The 26,421-nt window shown below is 49.2% G+C and overlaps 2 protein-coding genes and 1 pseudogene across 2 annotated transcripts; 1 reads left to right on the forward strand and 2 right to left on the reverse strand.

Moving 5' to 3' along the window:
• Positions 1-4,773: 4,773 nt before the first annotated feature.
• LOC111771486 (40-kDa huntingtin-associated protein) lies at positions 4,774-6,550 on the reverse strand. Its single transcript, XM_023633479.2, has one exon. The coding sequence runs from the start codon at positions 6,450-6,452 to the stop codon at positions 5,334-5,336; it is 1,119 nt and encodes a 372-aa protein (XP_023489247.2). The 5' UTR covers positions 6,453-6,550; the 3' UTR covers positions 4,774-5,333.
• Positions 6,551-7,267: 717 nt separating this feature from the next.
• LOC111771533 (histone H2A-Bbd type 2/3-like) lies at positions 7,268-9,307 on the reverse strand. The gene has a single exon (XM_023633694.2). The coding sequence runs from the start codon at positions 7,755-7,757 to the stop codon at positions 7,410-7,412; it is 348 nt and encodes a 115-aa protein (XP_023489462.1). The 5' UTR covers positions 7,758-9,307; the 3' UTR covers positions 7,268-7,409.
• LOC138921806 (uncharacterized) lies at positions 7,756-17,744 on the forward strand (annotated as a pseudogene).
• Positions 17,745-26,421: the final 8,677 nt, after the last annotated feature.

Consider the following 26,421-nt stretch of genomic DNA (forward strand, 5'->3'; position numbering starts at 1 on the left):
CATTTAGTTTGCAGGGATCTTGAGCGCCTTTCCCTTCCACAAGATATTGCTCTGGTCCATTACATTGATGACGTTATGCTGATTGGGCCTAGTGAGCAGAGGTAGCAACTACTCCAGACTTACTGGTGAGACACCTGCATGCCAGAGGGTGGAAAATAAATCCAACAAAAAGTCAGGGGCCTTCCACCTCAGTGGAATTTCTAGGGGTCCAGAGGTGCGGGGCATGTCGAGCTATCCCTTCTAAGGTGAAGGATAAGTTGCTGCATCTGGCCCCTCTTACACCAAAAAGGAGTCACAAGGCCTACTGGGCCTCTTTGGACTTGGGGAGGCAACGTATCCCCCATTTGGATGTGTTACTCTGGCCCGTTTACCGAGCGACCCAAAAAGCTGCTGGTTTTGTGTGGGGCCCAGGACAAGAGCAGGCTCTGCAACAGGTCCAGGCTGCCGTGCAACCTACTCTGCCACTTGGGCCATATGATCCAGCAGATCCCATGGTGTTTGAAGTATCAGTGGCGAATAGGGATGCTGTTTGGAGCTTCTGGCAGGCCCCTATAGGATTTTGGAGCAAGGCTCTGCCATCGTCTGCAGTTAGCTGCTCTCCTTTTGAGAAACAGCTTTTGGCCCCAGCTACTGGGCCTCAGTAGAGCCTGAACGCCTAACCATGGGCCACTCAGTTACCATGCGACTTGAGCTGCCCATCGTGAACATAAAGTTGGGGGTGCGCAGCAGCGCTCCACCCTCAAATGGAAGTGGTATAGGTGTAACCAGGCCTGAGCAGGCCCCAATGGCACCAGTAAGTTCCACGAAGAAGTGGTCCAAATGGCCATGGCCCCTGCTCCTGCTACATGACTTTCTCCCAGCCTGCACCTATGCCTCTCGGGGGAGTTCCCTCTGATCAGGTGGCAGAGGAGGGGAAGACTTGGGCCTGGTGGACAGACGGTTCTGCACCATGTGCAGGCACCACCCACAGGTGGACAGCCACGGCACCACAGCCCCACTCTGGGACCTCCCCGAAGGACGCTGGTGAAGGGAAACCCTCCAGGTGGGCAGAACTTGGAGCAGTGCACCTGGTTGCTCACTTTGCTTGGAAGGAGAAACGGCCAGACGTGCGATTACACACCAGTCCATGGGCTCTGGCCCATGGTCTGGCTGGAGGGTCAGGGACTTCGAAGGAACGCGACTGGAAAATGGGTGACAGGGAAGTCTGAAGAAGAGGTAGGCCTCTCTGAATGGGCAAAAAAATGTGATGATATCTGTGTCCCGTGTGAATGCTCACCAAAGGGTGACCTCAGCAGAGGAGGATTCTCATATTCAAGTGGCTAGGATGAACCATTCTGTGGGTACCAGTCTGCCTCTTTTGCCAGCCAGTCCTGTGTTTGCCCAGTGGGCTCGTGAACAAAGTGGCCACGGTGGCAGGGATGGGGGTGATGCGTGGTCTCAGCAACATGGACTTCCACACACCAAGACTGACCTAGCCACAGCCGCTGAGTGCCCAATCTGCCAGCAACAGACCAACACTGAGCCCGCAACATGGCCCCATTCCCCAGGGTGATCAGCCAACTACCTGGCGGCAGGTTGATTACATCGGACCACTTCTATCAGGGAAGGGGCAGCATTTTGTCCTTACTGGAATAGACACTTACTCTGGATACGGATTTGCCTTCCCTGCACACGGTGCTTCTGCCCAAACTACCGTCCATGGACTTACAAAATATCTTACCTTTCTTCACGGTATTCCACGCAACATTGCTTCTGATGAAGGAACTCACTTCACAGCAAAAGAAGTGTGGCAATGGGCCCACGCTCATGGAGTTCACTGTTCTTACCACGCTCCCCACCATCCCAAAGCAGCTGGCTTGACAGAACGATGGAATGGCCTTTTGAAGACTCAGCTACAGTGCCACCTAGGTGACAATACCTTACAGGGCTGGGGCGAGGTTCCCCAGAAGGCTGTTTAATCTCAAATAAAAACAACAACAAGGTCATACATCCACCTCACACGATACAACCATCCTGAAAAAAGGTGAAAATGCACCAACTAACCCCTTCCCCAGAAGAGGAGTTAAAGTCCTCGAGTGAGGTTTACTCCAACTGCAAGGATTCACGGGTCCAGGAATCAAAGGGTCCAAATGGTGGTGGGACTACTCACTATTACCGCTAGCGACCCACTAGCAAAATTTTTGCTCCCTGTCTCTGTGACCTGATGCTCTGCTGGCCTAAACATCTTAGTTCCAGAGGAAGGAATGCTTCCACCGGGAGACACAGCAATGCTTCCACTGAACTGGAAGTTAAGGCTGCCCCCCGGCCACTTTGAGCTCCTCAAGGCTTCTGTGGATCAACAGGCAAAGAAGGGAGTTACTGTGCTGGCTGGGGTGATTGATCATGACTACCAAAGGGACATTGGGCTGCTACCCCACACTAGATATTGGAGGTAAGGAAGATACGTCTGGAGTACAGGAGATATAAAGGTGTCTCTCGCTATTAGTCCTTTAGTATTATGCCCTGTGAGTAAGGTCAATGGAAAACTACAACAACCCAATCCATGCAGGACTACTAATGGCCCAGACGCTTCAGGAATGAAGGTTGGGGTCCCCTCACCATGTAAAGATCCACAATCAGCCGAGGTGCTTGCTGAGGGCAAATGGAACACAGAAGGGATAGCGAAAGAAGGCAGTTGTAAATACCAGCTAGGACCATGTGACCAGTTACAGAAACAAGGACTGTAATTGTCATGAGTATTTCCTCCTTCTTTTGCTATGAATACCTTTGTGTGTGTGGTGGGGGGATGTAAAATATCTGTTTTCTTCCCTCTCTTATCCTTCTACCATGTAACGTAAGATGTATTGACTTTATATCATAGTACTTAAGCATTGTTAACTTTATATCACAGTATTTTTAAGTTTTGAGACGTCAAGAAGAGTGAACATCACCCGAGGGCTTTTCACCCTCTACTGGGTAAAGGGTTATTGCGTTTTCATTTGTACAGAGGATAGTTGTATCGTGTTTGGTCCAGGTAGGACCTTGCTATTATCTTTATTTGGAGTTTAAGTATGTCTTAAAATGTTTCTGGATGCCAAGTTGATAAAGGGTGTACTTGTGATGGTTAATTTTATGTGTCAACTTTATATTTGGTCAAACATTATTCTAGAGGTTTCTGTGAGGGTATTTTTTAGTTGAGATTAACATTTAAATCAGTGGGCTTTGAGTAAAGTAGATTACCCTCCATACTTCAGCATGCCTCATTTAATCAATTAAAAGCCTTAATAGAAAAAGACTGACCTCCTTGGAAGAAGAGGGAATTCGGCCTGCAGACTGCCTTTGGACTCCAACTCCACCTCTTTTCTGGGTCTCCCTGCTGGCCTACCCTGCAGATTTTGTTTTTTTCAAGCCTCCATAATCACATGAGCCAATTCCTTAAAATCTCTCTCTCTCTCTCAATATGCCTATACATTTGTAGATATGTATCTACACAGATACAGGTATCTATCTCTGTGTGTATATATATATACACACACACACATACATACACAGAGAGAGAGAGACAGAGAGAGAGATTCTGTTTGTTTTGTTTCTCTTGAGAACTCTAATGCTTCCTGTATACCCATTACCAGGCTCTCTGGTGATCCCTCCCCTCCCCCTCAATGCAAGGAGTTTAGACCAGAGGGCTAAAGGGGTTTTTCTTTAAGCCCAAATCCAAATACTATCACTAGTCACAGTCCATACTTGCTAAGCATTCTTCTCACAAGACAGTAAGGCGGCGGGCCAGGCCTGCAGCCTGGGTTGAGAGGAGTGTACCAGAAAAAGCAAAAGCACAAAGGGCCATACACCGTTCCCTCTTTTGCAGTAAGTTGGACTAGTCTTTTAGGGCTCCAAAGGACCCTTCCCGGCAGCCACGTGAGAGCCCAGGAACGCTGCCTGAATCTGTCTCAAGTGGGCCTCTCCTGTATGTATTGCCTTACCCATTGCTTCCACACTGTTGAAGTAGGAGGAGAAAAGAATACCCCAAAAGTCCCACCCATTTTGAGGCACTTAAGTCATAGTGACTACCCTCCACATATCCCCACCCCCAAAATGCAAAATAAAAATCTACCCCCAAACTGTGTCCTTAAATCCCACCCCAAAAGATTAGTATACAAGTTCAGCCTAAAGGATGCATTTTCCCAAAGTGGAGTGATTCAGAATGAGATTATATCCTGAAGAGTTCTTGTTGTCACTCTCAAAACTGTAAAGAAAATAAAACTGAATTTAAGGAAAAAACAGCTAAGCCGGTGTGCATGTAACATCGAGACCAAAAAGCCTCGGAAATTTAGTGTTTTTTAAAATGGAACGCCATCCTGCTTTTGGGGAACAAAGACGCTGTCTTGCACATACCTGACCACACAGTACCAAAGAAGCAGGCTGATTTTACATATTTAAGTAAGAGTCGCAGAACGTTCCCTACTACGAGTAAAAGTTGCATGGACTCCCCGTACCTCTCAGAACAGAACCAGAACTGTGAATTCCAACGCACATCTGACACTTTTGCGCTGGACTCGCCCAGGGTCGCGGGGTTATTGGAGACATTTGCATTGCGGCTATCTGAGCAAGGACCGCATTGCAAGTGATCTCTGCAGATTCATTACCTGGCACGGCCTGCACACCAGGCACACCGTCAGTTGCAAATGAACGAATACATCTTGGAGCCGAAAGACAACTCTGTGTTTCTGCTTTCTGCCTCCCGACATGCAGATAAGCGATTCCCACTTTATAGGTGAAGTAAATCTAAACCACAAGTTAGGAGTACTAGAATGGCTTTATCGTGGATTCAGGGCTGTAGCAACAACAACATGACGTATGGGATTGAATGATTCCCACGAAACGTAAGGGGCGGATGAAACAAAGGAGAAACAGGGTGATCACACAGATAGAAATAAGCTAAGAAGTCAGAGTCACGATAAAAAAAATTATATAGCTTAAGTACTCAGAGCTGTGCAAATAAAATCCTCACTGTGAAGCAAAGGTGCGGGGGAGGGGGTAGAGCGGGGCAGAGCTGGGTGAAAGAAGAGGAGGAAGGGGATAAAAGGGGTTCTCAATTTACGTCGCAGTCTTGGGGGAAGAGAGCCATGTCCTCTCCTCGATTCCATCATATTGTATTTTCCCCCACTATTACGGAAATGCGTCTTTGGCATACAGGTAACTTTCAGTCAACTAAAGTCCTATGGTGGCAAGAGGAATGAGATAAACAAAGGTAGAACCGCCGGGTTCCGTGTCTTTTATTTCGCCCCCAAACGCAAAGGCGGATGGAGGCGTGAGGTCTGGTAACAGGCAGAAAGTCACTTGGTTAAGGTGATCCGTCAGATCCCCTGTCCTGAGGGGGAGACGGTTTCTTGCAGAACGAGGTGCAGGAGGTGGTTCTGCTCGGCACTCAACAGCGGCCACATCTCCACCTGCAGCGACTTGACGGCCTCCGTGTCCTTTTCGTGGGTGGCCATGACCAAGGACTGGAGCAGTAGGAAGAGCTCCTCCGGAAGCTGGCCACTGCTCTCCTGCCCGTGGCTGTCGAAAGCCTCCCAGCAGTACTTCTCCAGGGTGTGGGCATGCTCCGGCAGGAGCTTGGCGGGCGGGGGTTGCAGGAGCAGCAGCAGCAGCACGCGAGACACCTCGCAGCGGACCAGCACGTCCGAGAAGGCGCCCAGCGCGGCGGGCGCGGCTGCAGAGCCGGCGTTCGGGAGCAGCAGCGCGGCCGGCAGGGCGGGGGCCGCGCCGGGTCCGGGCTGGGGCCCCGGCGGCGGCGGCGGCGGCGGCGGCGGCGGCGGCTGCACCGGGTGGCTGCCGTGCTCCCGCGCCAGGCGCTGCATGCGCGTGAAGACCGCCAAGGCGCCGCTGTAGTCGCGCGCCAGCAGCTGGCAGGAGGCGGCGTCGCCGAGCGCCTGCAACGCGGCCAGGGGCAGCTGGGGCAGCTGCAGCTGGGCGGCGCGCTGGAAGTGGCCGGCGGCGGCGGCCGGCTGGCCCAGGTCGCGCAGGGCGGCGGCCAGCTCGAGGCAGAGGGCGGCGGCGGCGGCCGGCTGGCCCAGCTCGAGGTGCAGGCGCACGGCGGCGCCCAGGGCGCTGGCGGCGGCCTGCAGCGGCTCCCCGTAGGCGGCGGGGCAGACGAGGCGCTGACGCGCGTCGCGCTCCTGCCGCAGGAAGAGGCGGGCGGCCTCGGTGAGCGCCAGCGCCTCCCCGGGCCCGTGGAAGAGCGCCTGCTGGCAGCGCGCCACCGCCAGCTGGCACCAGGCCGCGTACGGCAGGCACTCCTGGGCGCGCAGCTCGCGGCCCAGCTGTGCGAACTGCTCCCCGGCCTCCGCCACGTTCGGCTTCCGCAGGAAGCGCTTCTTCAGCTTGTTCGACACCTGGCGGTACCGGGCCAGGAAGTCCCCGGCCTCGGGCCCTGGGCCCGCGCCTCCACCCAGGCCGCCCGCGGATGCCGCCATGTTCGCCGCCCGAGCGCTTCCGGGCGCGCTGACGCACCCGGGCGGCCGCGCCGGCGCCGGCGGCGGGCTGCGACGTACCCTGCGTCCCGCTCCAGAGGCCCAGCGCGCCGGGTGGCCCCTGTGATATGCAAAATACCCGGGTCGGGGGCGGGGCCTGGCCTGGCTGCGAGCTGCGTATGCAAATCGGGGCCCACGGGGCGGGGCCTGGCCCGGCGCCCGCTGTTGCTAGGCGACGGCTCTTTGGCCCAGGTTGCTAGGGGCGTCCCCCAGCGTCTCTAACGCAACGCGACCCAAGCGAAACTCGGGATCCACGTGGCCCTCATGCCGACTTTGCCTGTTTCTCGAGTGTCCGTCCGTCCTCCATCTTCGCGTCAAAGCCCCTGCCCCCTTGGAGTCCTTGCCCACCGCTCTGCCCACCTCCTCCCCCCGCATGCCGCCCCCCGCCCCACACCGCCACCCCCACCCCCGGTCGCCACTGCACGTTCACCGGGCCACGACGCCGCAGTCCCGGACTTGAGCTCCACCCCAGCGAACACCATCCTTCCCAACGAACACCGTCCTTCCGGGGACGTGGCCGGGCTCTGACTTGTTCGGAGCCCGTGGCGGAGTCTTGCGCACCCAGCCTCACCCCCGACCCCACCCCAGCCAGCCTTCCCACCCAAGGCCCCCCGCGACCCCACGCTGTCCACCGCTCCTCTCTGTCATCCCCGACTCCTCCCTGCCACCCCGAGCCCACCCCCCGCCGCTCCCCCTCCCTCCAAGGAGACACGTCCCGGCACCAGCACCTCCCGCGCAAAGTGACCGAAGCACGCACGCGGGTTTCCTGAAACACTTTATTCTTAGAGATTTCCCATGACTGTGCCCGAGGCCCCAGACAGGCTGGGGCCGCCCCGGGGCTGTGAGCGGGCCTGGGGCCCGACGGTCGGTCGGCCCGGGGACCCGGGTCGCGCTGGGCAGCTACTCCCGGCCCGGGGCCACCTGGGAGATGGTCGTGGCGCCAAAGAAGCCGCTGAGCAGCGCGTTGTTGTGGACCGCCATGTCCACGAGCTCCGGGGTGATGCGCCTCCTGCCGCTCTTGCAGGCCTCGTTGCCCGCCAGCTCCAGGACCTTGGCCGTCAGGTACTGGATGACGGCCGCCAGGAAGACCGGGGCGGAGGGGCTCAGGCGCCGGGCGTAGTGGCCCTCCCGCAGGAGGTGCTCCACCCAGCTCACGGAAAACAACAGCTGCGCTCGGGCGGTGCGGGAGCGGGGCCGGCCCTGGCCGTGGGAGGACCCTCGACGACGACGGCTGCGATTCCCCGGCATGCTGGGCGTGGGCTGCGCGTTCTCCTCCGACGGGCCTAGCTCTTGGGCGGCGCGGTGGGATGCGGAGCCTCCGGCTCGGCTCGGCTCGGCTCGGCTCGGCTCAGCTCGGCTCGGCGCGGCTCGGCGCGGTGCGGTGCGGTGAGGAGAGGTGCCACCGGCGGGACCAGGTGCGGTGAGGTTCGGCGAGGCGAGGTGCGAAGGCTCGGCGGCGCCCCAAGCTCTCAAGACGGCCGGTACTCAGGCCCCTCCTCGGTATCCTAGCGACGTCGGGCCGGCCCCCAGTTGGTCTGGGCGCACGCGCCGTGACAGGTAGATCCGGTGAGGTCACCGCTCTCCCATTGGCCGCCGGAAGTGGCGGGCCTGGGCCCGCCAAGAACGGGCGCCGGCACGAGCCTGCTCGCGCTGCGCCCTGGACCCTCTCTTCGAGGGAGCGTTCCCTTGCCCCTGGCTGGGAGCCTGGACGGAGAAGAACAACAGACGTGGGGACGACCCACTGCCACCAAGTGGACACCCGCGGGGCCGGGCGACTGTCGCAACTACCCGCTTCCAAAACGTTGGCGCCACCCCAAAAAGAAACCCCTGTGCCCGTCCGGCCGTCGCTCCCCACCCGCCGGCCCCACCCGACCCCTAACCCCGACTCCTCCACCGCCCCGCAAACCCACCCCAGCCCGCCACCGGCCAGCACCCAGGCAACCACTCTTGCTTCCTGTCCACAGAGGTCGGCCTCTTCTGGAGACTTCCTCCAGATGGAGTCGTACCATAAAGCGGTGGCCTTTGGTGCCTGGCTGCTTTCAGTTAGCATCACGTTTTCGCTGTGGTTCGTCCCCGTGGCAGCACGAATCAGCGCTGCATTCCTCTTCGCGGCTCAGCGAGATTCCCTGGTATGGAGAGACCGCACGCTGAGTATCCACCCGTTCACCAGTGCATGGACGTTTGGGTGACGGCCACCTTCTGGCTCTTGGGAATAGCGCTGCAGTGAACATTCCCCTACGGGGATCTGTGGGAACACCTCTTCTCAATGCCTTTGGGTAGATATCTGCGAGTGGGATGGCGGGGTCACGTGGTAGTTCTATGGTTAATTTACCGAGGAACCGCCCCACTGATTTCCACAGCGGCGCTACCATTTTGCATTCCCAGCAGCGGCGCGTGAGGGTCCAAAATTCTCCACGTCCTCCCCGAAACTTGCTCTTTTCCGTGTGTTTTGTTTTGTTTGGCTTGCAGCAGCCATCCCAGTGGGTGTGAAGTGGTAGCTCATGGTGGTTTTCATTTGCATTTCCCTACGGGCTAATGATGTTAAGCATCCTTTCATGTGCCTCTTGCCCTTTGGAGAAATGTCTGTTCAAGTCCTTTGCCCATTTTTTAACTGGGTTGCCTGTCTTTTTTGTTGTTGAGTTGTAAGAGTTCTTTGTACATCCTGGAAAATAGGCCCTTATCAGATACATGATTTGCAAATGTTCCTCCCATCCCGTGGGTTGTCCTTTCACTTCCTAGATAGAGTCCTTTTTGATGCACAAAAGTTTTTGATTTGGATGGCCTACAATTTAGCTCTTTTTTTTTCTTTTGTGGCTCTGCCTTTGCTGTCGTATTTAAGGAACACTGATGCTTAACTTTTTGTGTCAACTTGGCTAGGCCACGGTACCCAGTTATTTTGTCAAACATTTTCCTAGATATTTCTGAGAAGGTATTGTTTAGATGAGGTTAACACTTAAATCAGTAGATTTTCAGTAAAACGCATTATCCCCCATAATGTGGCTGGGTATCATCCAATCAGTTGAAGGCTTTACCTTGAAAAAACTGACCTCCCCTGAGGAAGAGGGAATTCTGCCAGCAGACTTTCTTTGGCCTTCAACGGCAACATCAACTCCTCCGTAAGTCTCCAGCCTGGTGGCCTACCCTGTGAATTTTGGGCTTGCCTTCCTCTGCAATCCTGTGAGCCAATTCCTTATAATCTGTTTCTCTCTCTTTCTATACACACACACACACACACAAATACGCACACATTCTATTGGTTCTGTTTTGTTGGAGAACCTTGACTAATACAGATTTTGGTACCAAGAGAGGTTCTAGAAGAACAGAATCTTAAGAATGAGTTTTCTGAATTGATTCTGAGGTTTCTGGAACTGGTTCTCCAGTCTTATTAGATTTAAAGACACCAATGACTCTTATTTCCAGTAATAAAGAGGACACTGATAGTCCATGACATGATATGGCAATAGAGATATACAAAATATCACCATTGGGTACTACTAATCAAATACTAAAAAGAGGCAAGGTTCTGGGTGGCCATGTATATGAAACTTTAGAACATTTTTGTCAAACTAGTGAACATGAGTTGGCTGTTTAATGTCACTGGACAAAGTGGGAGGGAGAAAAAGGATGAGCTCAGGGATTCAAATTCCCAGCTCAAAGTTATATAAGTGACCTGAAAGCTTCTATATGTGCCCTGAAAGAGATCTTTATCTCCTGTAGCCACAGAGCTGAGTTTTCTGAAAACCATCCTGAGAGTGGCTGAAGTGCAGTGGAAATTGAATTCTCAAGCTTGCAGAGTGTTGTGTCAAAGCAGGGGTGAAAATTGGAATGGGAATATATGGGAAGACATTGATGAAGCTAGGGACTTTGAACCCCCCAAATTCTGATGAGTCTTCTTTGCCTCTTGAAGCAACCTCTCTACCCCTGTCTGAGGACATTAAACCTGTATTTCCCGAGGAAACTGTGATAGACTCCCCTGCAGCATTTGCCTCACACATCACTGCTGTTTCTCCTCAGGGCCCACCTCCACTGCCCTTTTTTGTTTCTAGACCTGTAGCTAGACTCAAGTCCTAGCAGGCCCCTAAAGGTGAGGCATACAGCGTCACCTATGAGGAGATGTGCTACACTCCAAAAGAACTGCATGATTTTTCTAATTTATACAGACAAATCTGAGGAATATGTATGGGAATGGATATTAAGGGTGTGGGATAATGGTGGAAGGAACATAAAGTTGAATCAGGCCAAATTTATTGGTATGGGCCCACTAAGCAGTAATTCTGTATTCAGTGTTGCATCTTGGGAAGTTAGAAAGGGCTCTAACAATTTGTTTGGTTGTTTGGCTGAAACATGGACCAAAAGGTGGCCCACAGTAAATTGGCTTGAAATACTAGGCCTGCCTTGGTATATTGTAGAGGGAAGGATTCAAAAGCTTAATGAGATTGGTACATGAGACTGGATGTGTCATTTAATACCTACTCATCCACGCTGGGAGGGTCCAGAGGACATACCTTTCACCACAACTGTGGGACATAAATTTGTGAGAGGAGACCCAGTAGCTTTGAAGAGCTACATGATCACTCTTGTTTGTAGGCCAGAACTTACGGTGGGAATTTCTGCCACTGAATTGGGAAATCTAAATGCAGTGGGAGTAACTAGATCCTGGGCTGGCCGGGGCCAAGTGGCAGCACTCAATAGCCAAAGGCAAGGTAGGTGTGGTTACCATAATGGACAACAGAGTTGAAGCAGCAATCAGAATACGCTGACCCACGGAGACCTATGATGTTGCCTAGTTGATCATGATGTTCCTAGAAGTGAAACAGATAGGAAGTTGTGTTCTTTACGTAAGGGTACCATGACGAAATGCCACAGACTGCATAGCTTAAACAAGAGAAATTTATTGTCTCACAATTCTGGAGGCTAGAAGGCCAAGATCAAAGTGACAACAGGGTTGCTTTTGTCTGAGGCCTCTCTCCTTGAATTGAAGACAACTGACATCTCACTATGTCCACACATGGCCTTTTCTCGGTGCGGCTGTATTTTTAGTATCTCTTCCTCTTCTTATAAAGGCATCAAATATATTGGATTAGGACCTCACCCATGACTCATTCGACCTTAATTACCTCTATAAAGATCCTATCTCCAAATATAGCTCCCACTGGAGGTTAGGGCTTCAACATACGAATTTTGAGGGAACACAATTCAGTCCATAAGAGAAGCCTATTAAATTCTTACTTGATCTGTATAAGCAGAGGAGTTTTAGATCTAGTGAACAAAAATATAACTTGAATCATAGAAGCAGAGAGTCACAGTCCCCAGTCAAGCCCCAGACTTGAGGAAGTTTACAGACACAGAGCTACTTGAATGATGGGAAGGCAGGTTTGCTTGAAGAACTTCAGTACCCTCCCAAAATAGTATACTGTCAATCTTTCTCCAAGCCTTCCCCAAAGGGTCCTACAGCTTCTTATCAGTGTGATTTTGAATTGGAGAAAAGGAAATAATCAGTAGTCTCAGGGACCACTGGACACTGGCTCTGAACTGATGCTAATTCCAGGAGACCCAAAGCATCACTCACTCTGGTCCACCGGTCAGAGTAGGAGGTTATGGAGGTCAGGTGATCAATGGAGTTTCGGCTTAGGTCCGATTCACAGTGGGTCCAGTGGGTTCCTGAACCCATTTTGTGGTTATTTCCCCAGTTCCAGAACGCATCATTGAAACAGACATTCTTAGCAGCTGGCAGAATCCCCACATTGGTTCCCTGACCTGTGGAGTGAGGGCCAAGTGGAAGCCGCTAGAGCTACCTCTGCCTAGGAAAATAGTGCACCGAAAGCAATACCGCGTACCTGAGGGGATTTCAGAGATCAGTGGCACCACTGAGGACCAGAAAGAGGCAGGAGTGGTGATTCCCTCCATATCCCCATTGAACTCACCTATTTGGCCTATTTGGTGCAGAAGACGGATGGATCTTGGAGAATGACAGTGGGTTACCGTAAGCTTAACCAGGTGGTGACTTCAATGGTGGCTGCTGTACCAGATGTGGTTACATCACTTGAGCAAATTAACATCTCCGTTGTGAGCCGGTATGCAGCTAGTGAGCTGGCAAATGCCTTTTTCTCCGTCCCTGTCCGTGAGGCCACTAGAAGCAGTTTGCTTTCAGCTGGCAAGGGCAGCGATACACCTGCACCATCCTGCCCCAGGGGTATATCAACTCTCCACCCCTATGTCACCATTTAGTTTGCAGGGATCTTGAGCGCCTTTCCCTTCCACAAGATATTGCTCTGGTCCATTACATTGATGACGTTATGCTGATTGGGCCTAGTGAGCAGAGGTAGCAACTACTCCAGACTTACTGGTGAGACACCTGCATGCCAGAGGGTGGAAAATAAATCCAACAAAAAGTCAGGGGCCTTCCACCTCAGTGGAATTTCTAGGGGTCCAGAGGTGCGGGGCATGTCGAGCTATCCCTTCTAAGGTGAAGGATAAGTTGCTGCATCTGGCCCCTCTTACACCAAAAAGGAGTCACAAGGCCTACTGGGCCTCTTTGGACTTGGGGAGGCAACGTATCCCCCATTTGGATGTGTTACTCTGGCCCGTTTACCGAGCGACCCAAAAAGCTGCTGGTTTTGTGTGGGGCCCAGGACAAGAGCAGGCTCTGCAACAGGTCCAGGCTGCCGTGCAACCTACTCTGCCACTTGGGCCATATGATCCAGCAGATCCCATGGTGTTTGAAGTATCAGTGGCGAATAGGGATGCTGTTTGGAGCTTCTGGCAGGCCCCTATAGGATTTTGGAGCAAGGCTCTGCCATCGTCTGCAGTTAGCTGCTCTCCTTTTGAGAAACAGCTTTTGGCCCCAGCTACTGGGCCTCAGTAGAGCCTGAACGCCTAACCATGGGCCACTCAGTTACCATGCGACTTGAGCTGCCCATCGTGAACATAAAGTTGGGGGTGCGCAGCAGCGCTCCACCCTCAAATGGAAGTGGTATAGGTGTAACCAGGCCTGAGCAGGCCCCAATGGCACCAGTAAGTTCCACGAAGAAGTGGTCCAAATGGCCATGGCCCCTGCTCCTGCTACATGACTTTCTCCCAGCCTGCACCTATGCCTCTCGGGGGAGTTCCCTCTGATCAGGTGGCAGAGGAGGGGAAGACTTGGGCCTGGTGGACAGACGGTTCTGCACCATGTGCAGGCACCACCCACAGGTGGACAGCCACGGCACCACAGCCCCACTCTGGGACCTCCCCGAAGGACGCTGGTGAAGGGAAACCCTCCAGGTGGGCAGAACTTGGAGCAGTGCACCTGGTTGCTCACTTTGCTTGGAAGGAGAAACGGCCAGACGTGCGATTACACACCAGTCCATGGGCTCTGGCCCATGGTCTGGCTGGAGGGTCAGGGACTTCGAAGGAACGCGACTGGAAAATGGGTGACAGGGAAGTCTGAAGAAGAGGTAGGCCTCTCTGAATGGGCAAAAAAATGTGATGATATCTGTGTCCCGTGTGAATGCTCACCAAAGGGTGACCTCAGCAGAGGAGGATTCTCATATTCAAGTGGCTAGGATGAACCATTCTGTGGGTACCAGTCTGCCTCTTTTGCCAGCCAGTCCTGTGTTTGCCCAGTGGGCTCGTGAACAAAGTGGCCACGGTGGCAGGGATGGGGGTGATGCGTGGTCTCAGCAACATGGACTTCCACACACCAAGACTGACCTAGCCACAGCCGCTGAGTGCCCAATCTGCCAGCAACAGACCAACACTGAGCCCGCAACATGGCCCCATTCCCCAGGGTGATCAGCCAACTACCTGGCGGCAGGTTGATTACATCGGACCACTTCTATCAGGGAAGGGGCAGCATTTTGTCCTTACTGGAATAGACACTTACTCTGGATACGGATTTGCCTTCCCTGCACACGGTGCTTCTGCCCAAACTACCGTCCATGGACTTACAAAATATCTTACCTTTCTTCACGGTATTCCACGCAACATTGCTTCTGATGAAGGAACTCACTTCACAGCAAAAGAAGTGTGGCAATGGGCCCACGCTCATGGAGTTCACTGTTCTTACCACGCTCCCCACCATCCCAAAGCAGCTGGCTTGACAGAACGATGGAATGGCCTTTTGAAGACTCAGCTACAGTGCCACCTAGGTGACAATACCTTACAGGGCTGGGGCGAGGTTCCCCAGAAGGCTGTTTAATCTCAAATAAAAACAACAACAAGGTCATACATCCACCTCACACGATACAACCATCCTGAAAAAAGGTGAAAATGCACCAACTAACCCCTTCCCCAGAAGAGGAGTTAAAGTCCTCGAGTGAGGTTTACTCCAACTGCAAGGATTCACGGGTCCAGGAATCAAAGGGTCCAAATGGTGGTGGGACTACTCACTATTACCGCTAGCGACCCACTAGCAAAATTTTTGCTCCCTGTCTCTGTGACCTGATGCTCTGCTGGCCTAAACATCTTAGTTCCAGAGGAAGGAATGCTTCCACCGGGAGACACAGCAATGCTTCCACTGAACTGGAAGTTAAGGCTGCCCCCCGGCCACTTTGAGCTCCTCAAGGCTTCTGTGGATCAACAGGCAAAGAAGGGAGTTACTGTGCTGGCTGGGGTGATTGATCATGACTACCAAAGGGACATTGGGCTGCTACCCCACACTAGATATTGGAGGTAAGGAAGATACGTCTGGAGTACAGGAGATATAAAGGTGTCTCTCGCTATTAGTCCTTTAGTATTATGCCCTGTGAGTAAGGTCAATGGAAAACTACAACAACCCAATCCATGCAGGACTACTAATGGCCCAGACGCTTCAGGAATGAAGGTTGGGGTCCCCTCACCATGTAAAGATCCACAATCAGCCGAGGTGCTTGCTGAGGGCAAATGGAACACAGAAGGGATAGCGAAAGAAGGCAGTTGTAAATACCAGCTAGGACCATGTGACCAGTTACAGAAACAAGGACTGTAATTGTCATGAGTATTTCCTCCTTCTTTTGCTATGAATACCTTTGTGTGTGTGGTGGGGGGATGTAAAATATCTGTTTTCTTCCCTCTCTTATCCTTCTACCATGTAACGTAAGATGTATTGACTTTATATCATAGTACTTAAGCATTGTTAACTTTATATCACAGTATTTTTAAGTTTTGAGACGTCAAGAAGAGTGAACATCACCCGAGGGCTTTTCACCCTCTACTGGGTAAAGGGTTATTGCGTTTTCATTTGTACAGAGGATAGTTGTATCGTGTTTGGTCCAGGTAGGACCTTGCTATTATCTTTATTTGGAGTTTAAGTATGTCTTAAAATGTTTCTGGATGCCAAGTTGATAAAGGGTGTACTTGTGATGGCTAATTTTGTGTCAGCTTGACTGGCAGTGGGGTGCCCTGATTAAACATTATTTCTTGGTGTGTCTGTGAGGGTGTTTCCAGAGGAGATTGGCATTTGTGTCGGTGGAGTCAGGAAAGTAGATTGCCTTCCCCAGTATGGGTGGCCTTTTCCAATCTGTTGAGAGCCTGAATAGAACAAAAGGCACAGGGAGGAGAAATTGCCCCCCCTTTTTTTTTTCTACTTCACTGCTGCAGATCGAACATCTCGTCTCATCTTCTCCTGCCCTGGGACTGAGATTTACACCACCACCTCCCTCGGTTCTCAGGCCTTCGGACTCAGACTGAATTACACCGCTGGCTTTCCCAGGCCTCTAGGATGCAGAGAGCAGATCGTGCGCCTTCTCAGCCTCCATAATTCTGTGAGCCAGTTCCTCATTCTGTATATTGTTTCTGTTTTTCTGGAGAACCCTGACTAATACACTAGGACACTTACAAAATGCTGCTGCTGCTGCTGCTGCTTATGCCTCTGTCACCAAAAAAGGTCCTAATCTTCATTTGTACGGCACCCTTGTGGCACAACCAAAGGGTTAATTCAACCATTGCCATGGGGGAGGCCTGTAACACTGATAGTACTAACCTGAGGCTTCCTGGAAGAAGAAACTTATAAATAGGAGCAGGGTATATAGGCTGCCCAAAGTATCTCCACTAACCACATACACACAGATAAACACACACACGCACACCCTGGGAAGGTTGCCTGATTGTTACCAAGTAGTGAAGGGCCTTAAGACCATTGTTGGAGGGAATTGAGATGATAAACATCTCTACTGAGACTTGTATACAACCTCACTCGCTTGGAGGAATTTTAGGTAAGACATACAAAAACCAGGTAGTGGTGGAGGGTGGGAGAGAACAGAATGAGCCACTGAATAGAGTGGGTGTGGGGAGGGCCTTGGGGGAAACACCTTCTCTCTGCCATGTGATCCACGACAATGAACCAAGGGAGATGAGGAGAGGTAAAAGATCACTTTCGGGAGTCTCTTTAGGGATAGTTGAAGAAATGCTCTCTTTCTCTAACAGAGAGTTTGGACCTCCCTCTCATTCTACTCCCTGTCACCGCAAGATGTGGTGGAGTCCTGCATTGCAATGTCTAAGCCGCCCCAGGTTTACCATTGCCTGGGAGGAGTTTCTTGCTGGCCAAACAAAGCTGAAGGATATGGCTCTCCATTGTCCTGGGGAGAAAGCATATAGGGAGTTCAGGAGCCCTGTTGGTTGGGTCACGGTTGGCTTAGAAATGGCAGAGGTGAACGGGAGACCACAGGAGCCTAGCACAGATTCAGAACCACTAACTGCAAGCATTAACCAGACAGCCACAAGCAGCAAAGGGAGGATGAATCAGAAGATCCCTTGTCAACCCAACACCAAAGACATTGAAACGGTCGGATCATACTACCCATGGTCCTCCTCTACTTCCCCATCTACCCCACCCCCAAGACTCCTACCTGTCCTTGTCAGGCACAAATCCCCTCCTCAGCCTGCACCCCTTTTATAAATCCACCCTTCCCATGCATCCCCCACCCACTGCCTCCAAACTAATGTCCTTCTGGGCTCATTCTCTTTCCTTACCAGTTGAAGAAGATCATCAAGAGGGTAAAATTAGCCCTTCAACAGAGTTCGAGAAATCCAAAGAGAAGAAAAAGGCAGAAAATATTAGTTTGTCACCACAGAGGGCATAAAAAGAAGAATCCAAATAAGGCAGTCCAGGAACAAGAGAGCACGGACAACACTGCCTTCGCAAGTAATGCCCCATGCATAGTAGAGCCAAGAAAACTACAGCTATCCTCTGTGTCTCCAGGGGAGGCTCTGGAGAAACAGCAACCCCACAGAGACTAAATCTTACAACAAAAGGTACTCCAACTGTGACAATTGAAAAAATCAACAAATTTTGAAAATGATATGTGTGCATGTGTCTTTGTGAGTTCTTTGTTGGTGGGGAGAGAGGAAGAAAGGGAAGAGGCAGGTGTGTGAGAAGAGAGGGTGGTATAGTCCAGCATAGCAGGGAGTCAGACTGGCAGGTCGACAGTTAATGCAGACATTGAGTACGAGGACTGGGTCATGGCTGAGCACTGAAGACAGATTTCCCTCCTTGACACTTTAAGGAAGTATCCACAGGTAAGGAAGTCCACAGGTAGGGAGGAAAAGGCTTTGATGTTTCTGGGAGTGGGAGATGGGAAGTGGGGGTGACGTCAGAGTTTAGATTACCAGAGCCCAGATGAGGAGACATGTGATGTGAGGGAGAGGGTGGTAGTACGTAATAAAACCTGACTCCACTTTTTGATGTTTGACTGCTAACAGCTTTTGAGTCCCACTCCTCCTCCCCTTTCTCCTTCTGCCCCACATCTGGGCAAGCTGATAAGGAACTCTAACAGAAAGTTGACCTACACAAGCCCCAACCCGTGGACGAGAACCCTCACCCCAGCCCCAGTCCCTAAGCACCATAAAACCCCAAGCCAGTCTCCTTTCCCAGCTGCCTCAAGCCAGTCTTGGTCCTGCTTGGACCAAAATGTGTATTATATGAACATGACGCTTTACCAAAGATACTAGTATTTCAAGAAATAAATATGTCTTCAGTGCCTGGTATGTGTCAGACATAGTTGTCTGGCCCTGGGCTTACAGTGGAGAACAAGAAGTCAAAAGTTCCTGCCATCAGGAGTTTACATTTTCATGGGTGAGCAGGTGGTTGAGAGTGTGTGTGCGTTGGGGATGGGAGTGGGGATGGGGGGCAGCTGCCATAGCTGGAGGTTTTGAAGAAATCGCTGAGGAGTTGATGTTTGAGTTGAGACCTGAACAAAGAGATGGAGTGGGCAGTGTGGAGATTTCCAGGAAGAGCATTTTAGGGAGAAGGAACAGCAAGAGCAATGCCATGGGGTAAGAACAGGGCAGTGTGTTGATGAACAGCAAAACGACCAGTATGACTGGACCACAGTGAGAGAGAGAGGCAGAGTGGAGAGAAATGACTGACACTGGAGAGGCCGGCAAAGACAAGGTCGCATAGGGCTTTGCTAATAAATGTCTACTTTATTATTAAGGAGAAAGTAAAAAATAGAGTTACAAAACAAAGAAACATTGGTTTGAATTCAAATCCAGCTCTGAAACTTCCTACCTAGGTAGGAAGTTGCCTTAAGTCAGTCTCTCAATTTATGTGAGCTTGTGTTTCTGAATTTGTGAAAAGCAGATAGTGTCATCATCACAGAACTTTTAGGAGAATTAAGTTAGTCACAGAGACTGGCATATAGTTGGAAGTCAGCAAATGATAGCTATGATCGTTATTACTTACCACTCTGAAATGCTTTTACCTTGAAAACATTTGGGAATGCGCATAGCCAATTTTCCTTGTACATCATGGCTCGCTTTGGTCTTGTGTCTTTGAAAGTAATTTTGTAGCACAGTTCTCCTGAAGTTAAAAACTACCATTCGAGGAAGTTGGCCTCAAAGATGTTATCCACCAGAGAGAGTGATTCTGAGGTGAACATCAGACAGGCTAAGGTGGCTCAGATAGCTCAGATACAGCTCACGCAGAAATCCTCTCTTTTGCAGGGCAAACAAGGACATCTGCTAGCAGCTCCTGCTTCAAGAAAACATGACAAAGATCTCAGTTAATAAGCGTGATGACTTAGGGGCAAATGCGAATGAGGCTCTGAATCTCCGTGGAATACTTGGGACAAACGCTTTGCTCTCTATGGCCCAGCGAGAATAACCTGAAGGGCCCCCACTTGGGTTCCCCTCATGCCCCAAATCCCTTCAATGGCAGAATAGGTAGCCTCCAGCTTAAAACTTCCAGTCAATGCTAAGTGCCCTTATAGATCATTTCTCATTTAACAGGAAGGAATAATGACATACCCAAGTGGTTATTTTATTTGACTAACACTTAATCATTGCTCTTACTCTGTGCCAGTAGATTTCTTAAGGGATTTCCACGTCAATACATTTAATCTCCACTATAGCTTGAGACAAAGGTACTATTATGAACACTTTTATAGATGAGGAATCTGCGTCCCTGTGGTTTATACACTGTTTTAGAGTCTAGAGAAATGATGGAAACTTCTCCAACTCACTCTGTGAAGATCCTCATTCCTCTTGCTGGAACTGGGTCGCCTGTTTCCCTCAATACTTATGTTTTTATTCAATTCCATGACTTTTTTGTTTATGTCCTCCCTTGTCTTTTCTCTCCGATGACTGTTAAAGGATGGATGCTGACACTTCTGGATCTATCTTAAATGTTTCAACTTTTCTCACATCCTTTCCATTCATTCACCCTTTTGTATCACATGTTGGCAAAATCCCATGGTTTCATCCTTTGGTTCATTAAATGATGTGTCAGATGCATCCTCTTCACTATTTGTCCCATTTAAATATTTGTTTTTTCTTTCAACTATCATATTTTTATGTTTAAATTTTGAAATTTTTCTTTCCTATACCAAGCTATTTTTGTTTCACAGATGTGGTGTCGCCTCATCCTGGTTAGTCAGACTTTTATTTTCTATGGGAGACTATTCCTTTGCCCCTAATAAACCCTAAGCTGCAAGCTTCCCTCCTGGAAATCGGTTTAAATCAGATCTTTAAAAGCTTTTTAAAAAGTGAGGTAATCGATGATCTGCATAAGTGTAGTCAAGCTTCACGGCTCTTCATAGGATGCATGTTCACAAAATGGTGGTGCTACCAGGATCTGAGGGTGAAGTTTTAGCTCCTTGATGTCAAAGGGTCACCTATTGGTCATCTGCACAGGCCCAGTTGATGAGCTGGTGGTCTTAACCAGCCTGAACTGGACAAGGAGTCGACCCTCAGTTCCTGAGAAACTTAAGCACTCCACCCATTACCATAGTGACCCAAGCATCAGAGATGTTATCTATAGGGTTGGTTTTAATAATGCATTATCCAACTACTTTTGCAAACCAACAACTAACTGAGTATACTTAAAGCAAGTTGGCCCCCAGTTTCAAAGGCCTTTGTGAGGGTAGGTGATGGAGGGAAGTCAATTGTCAGGGGAGGTGAAACAGTGAAATTCTTTGTGAAGGAGGTAAGGAAGGGAAGATCTTTGTGAGGGAAGGTGATGGGGGGGGGGAAACTAGACAGGACACTCAAGAAGAAATAGAAAGAAAATATACGTACAAGTAAACTCTTATTCTCTTGTCTCAGCCTGTGACAGGTCCGAGGGATGAATCAATCCCCAAACTGGAAGCATTTATTGAACACATTGGCCCGGAAGCACTCTCCTAAGCAACTTTCATGTATTAACTCATGTGTTCCTTTCAACAATCCTTTGACATATGGTCTATTATCATCCCACTTTACCAATGAAGAAACTGAAGCATAGACAGGGCAAAATGAGGATATAGAAGAACTAAAGAACATAGTCGATAAGGTATATCAAATTGATGTATCTAAATCTATACCCTGAAACAATGAATGCATCTTCTCTTTTCAACTGTCTGAGGAACATTCATAAAAACTGACTATACGTTAGACCTGTGATATTGTGATTTATAGTAAGAAATATATATTTTGTCTTCAACCAGTTCCTGGCACAGAGCTCCTAAATCCCTTGGAATTTCCTATGATAAGAGCGTCAAGGTGTCTTTTGTTATGTTAATTAGGTGACTTTTGGAAAATCCTTAGGTAACCTAAGGATGGGGGCTGGTTGTCAGGGGAACCAACCAAGTGATTGGAAGATTGGAACTTTCAGTACCTCCCCCCAACCTCTGGGGAAGGGAGAGGGGCTGGAGGTTGAATCAATTGCATGATGGCCAATGATTTAATGAATCATGCCTATGTAATGAAGCCTCCATAAAAAACCCCAAAAGAAAGGATTCAGAGAGCTTCTGGGTTGGTGAATGCATGGAGGTTCTGGGAGAGTGTCACACCTGGAGAGGGCATGGAAGTTCCCGACCCTTTCCCCATGCCTTGGCCTATGCATCTCCTCCATCTGGCTGTTCCTCAGTTATATCCTTTTATAATAAACCAGTGACCTAGTAAGCAAAAGTCTTTCTCTGAGTTCTGTGAGCCACTCTAGCAAATTAATTGGACCCATGGAGGAGGTCATGGGAACCTCTGATTTCTAGCTAGTCAATCAGAAGCACAGTAACAATCTGGGCTTGCAACTGGAATCCAAAGTGGAGGGGGGGGCAGTCTTGTAGGACTGAACCCTTAACCTGTGGCATCTGATGCTTTCTCCAGGTAAACAGGATCAGAATTGAGTTGAATTGTAGGACACCCAGCTGGTGTCCCAAGAATTGCCTGTTGGTGTGGAGGAACCCCACACATTGGAATTGGTACCAGAACCTATATAAGACCACAGAGACAACCTTAATGGATTCAAAAAAGTAAAAATAAATAAATAAAATAAAAATTAATTTTAAAAGTTATAATTACTCTATCACCTGGAAAATTTTAAATGCTGCCTTAAACAACTCTTGATTCAAAGAAGATACCCAAACCAAAATTGAAGATTATCTATAAAAGAATGGCAATGAAGAGACAATGTCAAGATGGTGGTGTAGGCAGACACTGAACTCACCTCCTCCCACAGACACAACAAATTTACAACTACTCTTGGAACAATTACCCCTGTGAGAGAACTGAAAACTGGATAAAAAGAACCCCCACAACAAGTCCAGTGCGGACTGAGTTGGAAGAGGAAGAAATTTCTTTCTCGAGAGAAAAAACCACCTTTGGGCTGCAGCACTTCACGGCTGGCCAGGAGCAATCCGAAGGTATGAAGCCTTCCCTGGAGGAGTGGGGGATCTGAGCAGGAGAATGTTATGACAATAAGCAGCTTTTGGACTCAGCACAACTGAGACAAGTGTCATAGTATCTGGCTTTGCTGGCTACTAACTACAACGGGGAATACGCCCAGAAAAGCTATCAGACATAAGGGGGAAAAGAAGCTTGCATTTAAAGGCCCACACAAAAATTCACCCATTTTGGAAAGCAACCTAAAATCACCAGAAGGAAAGGTGCACAGTCCTTTGGTGAAAAGAGATTGACGTGATAGGCTCCGGGCACATCTCAGTGAGGGGTGAGACCTCCCCAGGCTTGAACCGCCTCCCAAGGGACTGAGACATTGGAGGCAGCCATTACTGTGACCTAGTACAGGCATGCTGATATAGATGATGGCGGACACCATTGGAGTTCTTCCTGTGGCCTGTTAGCCCAGGGGTCTGCCCCACCCAATAGGGCACCAATTTAATCCAGCTCAGCCAGGGCAGGCAGCCTGCCCTAGGGACTGGCCCCACCCAACAGCAAGCTCTCAGGCAACTTGTGGGCCCACGCAGGTGGGGTGCCTGGAACCTCTGCAGCCAGGCCAATGAGTCCACCTCTGTGGGGCAGGGTGTGCATGAGGAGCAAGTGAAGTGTATGGGGCATTGGTGGAGTGTGTGGGGCCTCTGCAATCAGGAGACTGGGTCCGCTTCAGTGGGTCGGGGCACACGCATGGGGCAGGACTGTGTTGACAGGGTGTGTGGCCCTGTAGGCAGTGGGGCTTGTCAGCTGCAGCAGACTTGTCCTTCTCAAACAGCCACTTAGGGGATTGCCCCCCCCTTCCAAAGCCTGAAACAAATGGGTACTCCCACCCGTGGGGCCAGCCCCACTCGGCTGCATTCCTGAGAGAGCTGACAACAGCATTGCAAGCAAGAGGCCAACAGCAATTGTGAGCCCCTGAGCCTAGCAACCAGCCACGCTGGGGGCCTACTCACTTAACAGAAAAACTGCAACAGGAATGTGCTATTAGACCTTGCAGCCAACTGTGCTGGGGATTCCCAAACGCAATAAACTGACTGAAGCGTCCATAGCAGTCACACACAGCTGAGAATTACAACCTGCCAGCCAGGGGAACAGTCTAGCCTCCCTAGGCACCTGCAGCAAGAGCAACCCTACCACAATGGACGGACACACTTAGCTCCCACAGGGGACACTCCTGGAACATTTGGAACTGCTGACAAGAGGGAAACACACTGTTGGGCTTCATAAGGCATCTCTTACATAAAGCCACCTCTCCAAGACTGAGAGACATAGCTGACCTACCTAATACATATATATAAGCACAGAGAAAGAGGCAGAATGAGGAGACAAATGAATACATTCCAAGTAAAGGAACAGGGCAAAACCCCAGAAAAAGAACTAAACAAAACAGAAAAAATCTACCTGACAAAGCATACAAACTAAGAGTCATAAGGATGCTCACTGATCTTGGGAGAAGAATAGATGAACTGAGTGAGAACTTCAAGAAAAAAATTGGGAAATATAAAAAAGAACCAATCAGAAATGAAGAATATGATACTGGAAATGAAAAATTCACTAGAGGGACTCAGTAGCAGAGTAGATGATACAGAAGAATAGAGCAGCGAGCTGGACGAAAGACTAGAGGAAATCACCCAAGCCAAACTGGTAAAAGAGAAAAGAATTGAAAAGAACAAGGACAGTCTAAAGGACCTCTGGGACAACATCAAGCCCACTAACATCCATATTATAGGTGTCCCAGAAGGAGAAGAGAGAGAAAAAGGAGCAGAGAATCTATTTGAAGAAATAATCGCTGAAAACTTTCCTAACCTAAGGAAGGAAACAGACATCCAGGTAGAGGAAGCAACAGAGAGCACCAAACAAGAGGAACCCAAAGAGGCCCACACCAAGACATATTATAACTAAAATGCCAAGAATTAAAGAGAGAATCCTAAAAGTCACAAGAGAAAGGCAACCAGCTAGATTCAAAGGAAACCCCACAAGGCTATCAGCTTACTTCTCAGCAGAAACCTCACAGGCTAGAAGGGAGCGGCACGATATACTTAAAGTGCTGAAAGGAAAAAACCTACAGCCAAGAATACTCTACCCAGCAAGGTTAACATTCAGAATGGAAGGAGAGAGAAAGAGTTTCCCAGAGAAGCAAAAATTGAAGGAGTTTATCACCAAGAAACCAGCCTTACAAGAAATGCTAAAGGGACTTATTTAAGTGGAAAAGAGAAGACCACAAATAGGAATAAGAAAATTATCAGGGCCAGCCCCGTGGCCGAGTGAATAAGTTCGCCCACTCTGCTTTGGCAGCCCAAGGTTTCAGTGGTTCGGATCCTGGGCGCAGACATGGCACTGCTCGTCAGGCCATGTTGAGGTGGTATCCCACATGTCTCAACTAGAAGGACCCACAACTAAAACATACAACCATGTACGGGGGTGATTTGGGGAGAAAAAGCAGGAAAAAAAGTAGAGGCAAATATACAGTAAAGGCAGCAGATCAACCACTTATGAAGGTAATATGAAGGTCAAAAGACAAAAGTACTAAAATTATCTATTTCCATGATAAGAGGGTAATGGAGACACACGCACAAAAAAAAAAGAGGTTAGATATGATATCAAAAACATAAAATGTGGGAGGAAGGGCATAGAAGAGTAGAGCTTTTAGCAAAAGGTCAGACTAAAGAGCCCATAAACTTAATATAGATTGCTATATAGGTAGGTTATTATATATGAACCTCATGGTAATCACACACCAGAAGCCTATAGTAAATACACAAAAAATTAAGAGAAAGGAATCCAAAACTAATACTAAGGAGAGCCATCAAACCACAAGGGAAGAGAGCAAGAGAAGAAGACAGAGGGAGAAAGTCAAATACTGTATGATCTTGCTCACAAATAGAAGATAAAAGCAACAACAAACAAACACATAGACACAGAGATTGGATTGGTGGTTACCAGAGGGGAAAGGGTAGGGAGGAGGGCGAAAGGAGGGGCACATGTGCGGGGTGATGAGTGGTAATTAGTCTTTGGGTGGTGGACGTGATGTAATCTACTGAGAAATCAAAATATAATGATGTACACCTGAAATTTATATAATGTTATAAACCAATGTTACTGCAACAAAAAAATTTTGAAAATAAAATAAAATAGTGACAATGAAAGCACTAGGTATTCAGACCCCTGAAAATAGGTTTTAAGCAGTACTGAGAGAAAATTTTATATTGATATTGATAGTTTATATTTTATTTGTGTTGATAAACATGAAAATAAAGGAGTAGAGTATCCAACTCAAAAGGTTAGAAAACAAACCAAAATTAAACCTAGGAAAAGCAGAACAAAGGAAAAAGTAAAGATAAAAGCAGAAATCAATTGATTAGAAAGTAATAGAACTAATAACTCCAAGAGGAGGCTCTTCAAAAGAATAAAATAGGTGTGTTAGCTACCATAATCAATGAAAAGAAGGAGAAGGCACATATACAGAAAGCAAGAAAAGAAAACGGATAGATAACCACAGATTCACAGCAAATTGTCGGTATTATGAAACAATATTTGTCATCTCTATGCAAATAAGTTTGGGGACCTGGAGAAAATGTTTGCTTCTCTTGGAATATACGAATAACCAAAGCTCATCCTAGAAAAGAGAAATTCTATTTAAAAATAACCCCATTCCTATAAAAGAAATGGAGAATGTTTTTCAAAAGCAACCCCCATAAAAAGTGCTAGATCAACTGAATTCAGAGGGGAATTCAACCAAACCGTTAAGGTGTGGGTAACTCCAATGCTATTTAAACTATTCTAAGGCATTAAAAAAGTAAAGTTTGCAAGT

This window comes from Equus caballus, chromosome X (assembly GCF_041296265.1).
Source record: "Equus caballus isolate H_3958 breed thoroughbred chromosome X, TB-T2T, whole genome shotgun sequence".
Classification (NCBI taxonomy): domain Eukaryota; kingdom Metazoa; phylum Chordata; class Mammalia; order Perissodactyla; family Equidae; genus Equus; species Equus caballus.

Bases quoted from the DNA above. Each gene is read 5' to 3' on its own strand.
- LOC111771533 (XM_023633694.2), bottom strand. From the start codon at position 7,757: ATGCCGGGGAATCGCAGCCGTCGTCGTCGAGGGTCCTCCCACGGCCAG.
- LOC111771486 (XM_023633479.2), bottom strand. From the start codon at position 6,452: ATGGCGGCATCCGCGGGCGGCCTGGGTGGAGGCGCGGGCCCAGGGCCC.